This window comes from Platichthys flesus, chromosome 6, assembly GCF_949316205.1.
Source record: "Platichthys flesus chromosome 6, fPlaFle2.1, whole genome shotgun sequence".
Taxonomy (NCBI): Eukaryota; Metazoa; Chordata; class Actinopteri; order Pleuronectiformes; family Pleuronectidae; genus Platichthys; species Platichthys flesus.
Genome location: NC_084950.1, coordinates 12,639,488 through 12,646,716, shown reverse-complemented (window position 1 = coordinate 12,646,716; position 7,229 = coordinate 12,639,488). Strand labels below are relative to the sequence as shown.

At 38.2% G+C, this 7,229-nt stretch overlaps 1 protein-coding gene across 1 annotated transcript; it reads right to left on the bottom strand.

Annotated features, from left to right (window-relative positions):
- Positions 1-214: 214 nt before the first annotated feature.
- Positions 215-2,231, bottom strand: si:dkeyp-59c12.1 (Ras-related and estrogen-regulated growth inhibitor-like protein). Its single transcript, XM_062390237.1, has 4 exons — positions 2,092-2,231; positions 1,945-1,998; positions 1,517-1,593; positions 215-1,044 (listed from the first exon to the last, which is right to left on the bottom strand). The coding sequence occupies exons 1-4, from the start codon at positions 2,138-2,140 to the stop codon at positions 619-621; spliced, it is 606 nt and encodes a 201-aa protein (XP_062246221.1). The 5' UTR covers positions 2,141-2,231; the 3' UTR covers positions 215-618.
- Positions 2,232-7,229: the final 4,998 nt, after the last annotated feature.

Here is a 7,229-nt window from a genome sequence, read left to right as displayed (position 1 = left end):
AATCTATCTAACTCTTTCTGATGTGTGAGTTTTTCCTGATGTAGATCAAGGAATACATAGAACTGATCGATAAATACTTATGTCAGTAATATTTGTGCGTTTTAGATATTATCGAGTTGAGCAGGACATTTTGTCAAGGGTTCACTTGTGGATTCAATATATATTTTCCCCCCATTCTAATATCTATGGCATATGCATCAAAAATAAAAGCACCTTTCATTTGTGAATAGGTTTTATTACAATCTTTAAAACATCATTTAAACATATTGCATATTATTCCAAATATATATGTTACATGACCAGTATTAATCGTGTCATTTCATCAGTCTTGCAAAGCTGGACGTGTTAAGTTGATAACCTGTCCTTGAAAACATCTGTCGCGTCTGTAACATTTCACTTTTTTTTCTGAATTTTAATGGCTTGTTTCTTCTCTGAAGTTTAACTTCACTTTTTAATTGTAAAGCAGCTCCCGTCTCGGTGGTGCCTCAGCGTCTGGAGGCTCCATTAGGCACAGGAACATATGGCACACCTGGTAACAGCTCAGTGACAGTCTTTCATATATGTACAGCAAGAAACACAGTTTCATAGAAAACTATTTCCTCTTCAGTCGTGCTCTGACTAAATGGAGTCTATCCGTCTCCTGGCAAACACCGCTGACATGCTCTTCACTATGCCCTTGAGCCCCAGAGGCCTCTTGGCGGTCAGCTTGCCGTCCTTCATCCTGTCCACCAGCCCCTGAAACGCCATGAGCACGCTGTGGTAGTTCTCGGCCGCTGACACTTCGTAGAAGTGGCAGTCTGTGTTGAGGGCCAGGAGCCGACCCTCCTCGCTAAGCACTGTCCGCCTGTGGTGCAGGTCCTTCTTGTTGCCCACAATCACAATGGGCACTTTGTCTGCGTTGAGGTAGTCTTTGGCCGACCGGATGGTCTGAATGAGTCTGCTGACGCTGTTGAAACTCGCCCGGTCACAGATGCTGTAGACGAGGATGTAGCCGTCTGCCCACCGGACCTTCTTCTCAAAGAGGGACGTCTCCATGGACAAGTCCTGTAAAATCACACGTCTTGAATCTAGCACAACAACCCTTCATTAAAAGTCGAGTAAGGATAATTACTCGAGTACTTTATGTCAATACAATTATGTTTTTTCCCTTTTGTTACCGATACGTTTACACGATCGTATGAAAAAAGTTGTCATCCCCACATGTTGCAATATTTAGCATATAAAGCTTCTGTCAAGATTTCAATAATGAAAAAACTGCATTTAAAATATGAATAAATATTACTGAAATGTCAGAAGTGAAATAATATATTTGATACTTGAGACCCATTTAAAATTATTTTCACTTAAATACAGTTTTTAGTGCAAAAAAGTTAACTTGTAATGGGGTAGTTTTACATTTTAATATTTCTACTTTTATTTAACTTGAGCATTTAAGGAGTATGTCTACCTTTATCGTGTCAGCAGAATTAAACAGCATGAAAACCAAAAGTTATTAGTAAATTCAGTGTATCATTACCTCAGAATATGGTAAATCCCAAATATTGAGAGTGATCTCTCTCCCATCCACCGTGAAACTGTGACTGTAGATGGATTCTGCAAGACAAAGAAAGTTAATGAACTTTCCCCAGGCCTCACGTACCCAAAGTCAATACATAACATAACATGTAGTATATATCATATGATCTATGGTACATCTCTGCAGCAAGTCTATGAATAGTATTGTTATCTATATAAAAGGTAACAGAGGTGTATGTGACTCAGTCAGAGTAAATATAGACTGGAACACAACATAAATGAGATATTTCTTGTCTTAGAACAAATTCATATTATAGATTGAAGCAGCTGTTTCCTTGACCATCAGTAAAGCAGCGCAACGTGATCTGTGCCATTATTCTGATTTAAAGTGAAGTTACAGAGGTTTCAGTAGAGGTGTATGGAACTCACCAATGTGTCCATACTCTCCAATGAATCTCCGGGTTAAAAGACGCACAGTGAGCGCTGAAAAACACAATAGCATTAACTTAACGTGAGTAACACACACACAAACTTGAGGCTTTAACTGTTTATCCGTGAATCTGTGCTGTTTTTTACCTGACTTCCCGACGCTCTCGGTCCCCAGAACCACAATGTTTGCCTCCATGCTCAGTGAACCAGCTGCGCCGCGCCGCTGTGCTCCATGTGCGCCGGAGGAGGCTGCCGCTGCTGCTCCGCTGCTTGGCCGCTGCTGCAGGGCGCACAGACACGGGTTATTATAGCGCTCACTTGTGGGCGGAGAAAACCAATCAACCACAACAACAACAACAACACAAGCAGCAGTGGTGGCTCCGTCACGTGCTCTCAGTCTGTGGCTCTGACTCACGCGCGCCTGTGCGCAACGAACCAAAAAAACGCTTGAGGCAACACAAGTGAATGAAATTAGACTGAAGACACCGTCTCGTGTTCGTATCCTTCCGCCGACCAGGCAAGGTGGAGGAAGTGTGGTGTCACTTTATGTCACTGATATTAAATCTTATCATGAAAAGTGTCTCTGTGAATTATCAGGATGGGTTTGACCTTTGACCTTATAGATACAAATGGCTTCAACATGTTTTCGCTGCAGTATGTTTGTTAACAGCATTAGGAAGAAAGTAGATTTGTTTTCTTGCTCAAACACCTTTCAAGATCAAAAAATGCTTCACAATAAAATTACAAAAAAGTGACATGTGATTGAAATCAATTCACAATTAGCCTTCCTGAGAGGTCACAGTCACTTTTGACCACCAGTGCTAACGATTCTTGACTAGGTGACAGGACCTACGACCTTAAAATATTGATGTGAACAACAGAAAAAAATCACTGAAAGTCCAGATAGTTTTCATATTTTTTCCAATATGAGTCTAGTGTAATAGGTGTTGTTGTTATTGCTGTTGTGTTATCATATTCAGCAAATTTCTGTATATTTGTATAGTATATTTACTAAAGTTGTACAGTACAGTATACTTACAACTTTAATATGGAAGACTTGTTCTTTACCAAGTACGTCTACATTGAAATACTCTATACATTCAATACAATTTAGAGAGAAGTATTCTTTTCAGTACTTTTCCAACTAAATATTTACAATTTAAACTATGGCAAGCTTATAAAATATGATTCACTGTCAAATATGAAACCACCTAGTGTAATAACAAAATGTTATAGTATCAGTATGGTAACATCTGATGATATGATATAATATAAGCCCAATTAGATCTCACAGTACTTCTACTTTTAATACTTTACGTTGTATACTTTCCTTTGTAGTAAATTGTTCAACTTGAATGTTTATATATATATATTTATATATATATGTGAAAGTTATACTTATGTTGTATGAGGCTCTTTGTTTCCTGCTGCACAATTGACAGCAGCCACTAGAGGGAAGTAGATTTCAATAAATGTCTTCCACTTCTGGAACACGCCTCTGTTTTCTTGGGTGTTGGGGTCTTGCATGTCTCACATGAAGGAAAATACTATAAATCAGATAAGATCAAGCAGGTTACATTTCAACATATAAAAGTGCTACAGCTGATTTATTTTTCATTTCATGTAGGCTCTGGTTTTCTCTGCACTTTACAGTCTCATAGATTGAAGCAGTTTATTTAAACTGCAGCTTTGAAACCTTCACACATATCCCACCAATATTATATCAGCAAAAATAAGTTCCTCTTTTATTTTTTAAATAAGATTATTCTGAGTCTGGAAGCTCTAAGACGAAGTGATTTCAAACGTATGGTTGTCTCCATGTTGGGTGTGAAAGTATTTATAACATGACATGAATTATGCACATAATATAAAAAATGATAGGCCAAACTCTGACTTTTGTTTTATTGTACAGAAGTTGTAAATGTCTGTATTTGTAGTTATTATCCTTTACCCTTGTTTACTGCTGCATTAACTGTGAAAGTACTGTGAGAAGTGAGATTACTGAAATATGGCCCTGACTTCTTAAAAGAGGCATGCAATTCCATAATTGAAATTATACACATGTATGGTATGTTATAGAAAAAATGCCACGTAAATTATATAATGTGGCATTTATTATTTATTACAAGATGCACTTAACCCCAAAGTGAAAAAAACATGAATTAATGCGTGGGGAAGGAATCATGATTGGGAGTTCCCAAAGCAGCAAATGTTACAGTGATAATAATTGTTTTCAATCACAATGCTTTAAACTGAGGAGGAAGAAATTCAAGACAAATAATCAATTTATACAACCCCCCCCCCCCCATAACAAAAACAGAGACAATATTAAAATGTATTAACATTTAATGCACTTACAGTGTTTTTAGAATCATGCGTGTTTTAGAAATGAATGATATTAAAGAAAATCGTTTTTTCATGAGAGTCTGTTAAAATGCTAAATCCTCTGTGTCTCAGTAAAGCCTGGGTTTGTCTTACTAGACACTGAACTCCTTTAAGTGTAAGCTGTAAAGTGACAATTGATCCTAAAGTGAGACAATTATGTTAAATAACAAACTTCATAATTAAGATTTTCACAGTCCCGATAACCAAAAGGATAACACAAAGGGGAAAATCTGAATTTTATTTTGTGTTAATTTATTTCAGTCTTTTGATGCCAGACACTTTAAACAGAGAGCATTTTGAGGGTTGAATCATCTCAGAGCAGCCAGAAATTACAGTAGGTATTTAGGTTAATACCTAATCTGTGTATTATTATGTGAAAATATACATATTTTACATGGGATGAAGGGATGAAGACCCCAGCATCAACGGCTGGTAGTTTTATTCCCTCAACACGCTCCTTTCATCAGTGGCTGTTTCACAGGAAGCTGCCGTGAATGTGTGCGCTTATGCAAATAAATCTTCTTATGGACTTAACTTAAACTCACTTTATGTGAGTGATAATTCCACTTTTCCCTGTTCAGCTGCATGATCAGGAACCAAAACTGAAAACTATCCTCTTGATAAAAGATGCTGGATGGCAGGCCCTGGTTAAATTTACACTCCATTTGGAATTCCATTTGAGACCTGCCACTTCAAATAGAGGAGGATAAAACAGCTTCTCAGAGATGTGTAAACATTAAATTTGCATTTAGCTCAAATTATGAAGCATAAAAGTGTGTTATAGGGGGCTGGCGACTGAAGACATGTTCACATACCACAAGTTCCAGAGAGTTTAATTTATGAGATGCAGGTTTAAACTCTTTGAAGATATTTTTCACCTCTGTGAGAAGATGAAGAAACTAAGCTGTAAAAGCAAAACTCTTTATAGACATTCATGCGAATAAGAGTTAAAAACCAACATTGATTTAAATGGAATATGTCTAAAATATAATTTTTACAGCAGATATGAATTTTGCTGTCTTCACAAACTGATTCTTTTCCAGCCAGGAGATAAGTTGGCCTCATGGTCATTGTTAATGCAATGTACACTGACATGCACAGAACTGTATATGTAATTCTGTGTTTTTTTTTCCATGAGATGTAGATGTAAACTAGCCTGCATGGCTAAATCAGGCACATTTACATGTCGGACTTGTGTACACATATGAATTAACATGCATTGTTCCTTGGTTTACCCCTTATGACACTACCTTTAAATTAACATCATCCATATCCAGATCCAAACCAAACGCACAATCTTTCTAGCTAACAAACAAACACTAATGAAAACATCATCTCCATAGCGGAAGTAAATAATACATGCCAAGTGTAGAGGGAGTGTTCACGCTGTCCTCTCCTCATTGACATTAAAACTGTATTTTTTCATATCTTTCGGCCTCTTGTGGATAACAGCACATGCCGTTAACACAACACTGACATATTATCAAAAGGTCGTCAAATGTGTCATCAGTTTCCTGTTTACACGTCCAGCAGAGAGTATCGTACGCATAGGGGTCATGTTTCCGGCCCCCTGATGTCTGTATGGACAGTGTTCAACCTCTGTTTACCTCTGATTTAGTCATCGAGCATCTTCCCAGAGCAAAGTAAGGCTCTTTAACTGCAAAACGATTCACCAGCTGCTCTTTAACTTTGTGTGTCTCCTTCCTGGTGCTGCAGGTCATGAATAGAGGGTTTTAAGAGCTTCCCGCTGCCGAGAGTCAATAAGAGAGTGAATCAAAATGTTGAGGCGTGGCTCACAAAACTGAAACTGAGAGGAGCTGTGGAGTGACAATTCTCTGAGAGTTAGTTACAGTGGACTGTGGATTTGACCTTTCAAAAAACATTTTATTTTGAAAGGTCAAATCCATTGATAAAAGGCAAGAGTCTAATTAAAATTAAAGTCACATTGCTACTGATGTGTCACAGCTGAGCCTACATGAAGACGGAAGATATGACTGCTCTTCTAAAGTGAAGCCAGAAGGTCTTACCTGCCCCCTGGTGGCTGGCTGTATTAATGTTTCTGATAAGTTTGGTTTTACATAGTTATTTAATGCTAAAAGATCTGGATGAAACATTGTGATTGACAGCTGAGACTTCTGATTGGTTGAGCGTGTGTGTAGGCAGGGCCTCGGTACCTCACCTCCCTCCCCCGATCACGCCTGCGCAGACTCCAAATGACGTCACCAGCAACAAGATGGCAGCATTTTAGTTTCTTTAATAAAGTACAGTTCTGTCATTTATCTTTATTTACAGTCTATGGCAAGCAGTCGATTAGCTTTTACATCCTGGGGGAAACATGAATGTCTCTACAAAATAAAATGATCATCCTCCAATATTTGTCAAGGCAGCTCATTCAAAAATACTACAATCGATAAAAAGACTCAGCGTCCAACTAAATATATGAACCAACTTTGCAGAAATATTCAGACTGAAAATGCATTTTTAAATGCATTTTCTCAAGAGAGAATATTCATACAACAAAAGACACAGAACATAAATCTATATTTGGACGTATCTTGCGTACAAACACAGATGGAACGATTTAATCCAAAAGAAAAACCAAAGAAAAGGGAGATGATATCTTCAGGACCACTAGTATCAGTTGCTTGCAGCTGATAAAACAGAAGGCATCCATCATCAGGGGGCACTTGTATGGTGATGCTCTCATTAGACAGCTGTGATTCAGGACTGCAGAAGAGGGAAGAGCAGGCCATTAGCATGTCATTTCCCTGACAGGAAGGAAGCTTTCAGATGCGCACCATTAGAATTATAGGATGAGGAGGAAGGACCAGGGCACCTTTTATACACAGAGACAGGAATAAGTCCTGCTGGCAGGGAAAGAGGAGGAAAAGCGGCATCTC

Coding starts and splice junctions, on each gene's coding strand:
- si:dkeyp-59c12.1 (XM_062390237.1), bottom strand. CDS start 2,140: ATGGAGGCAAACATTGTGGTTCTGGGGACCGAGAGCGTCGGGAAGTCA. Junction 1,999..2,091: donor CGAGAGCGTCGGGAAGTCAG/GTAAAAAACAGC, acceptor TGTGTTTTTCAG/CGCTCACTGTGCGTCTTTTA. Junction 1,045..1,516: donor GGGATTTACCATATTCTGAG/GTAATGATACAC, acceptor GTGATTTTACAG/GACTTGTCCATGGAGACGTC.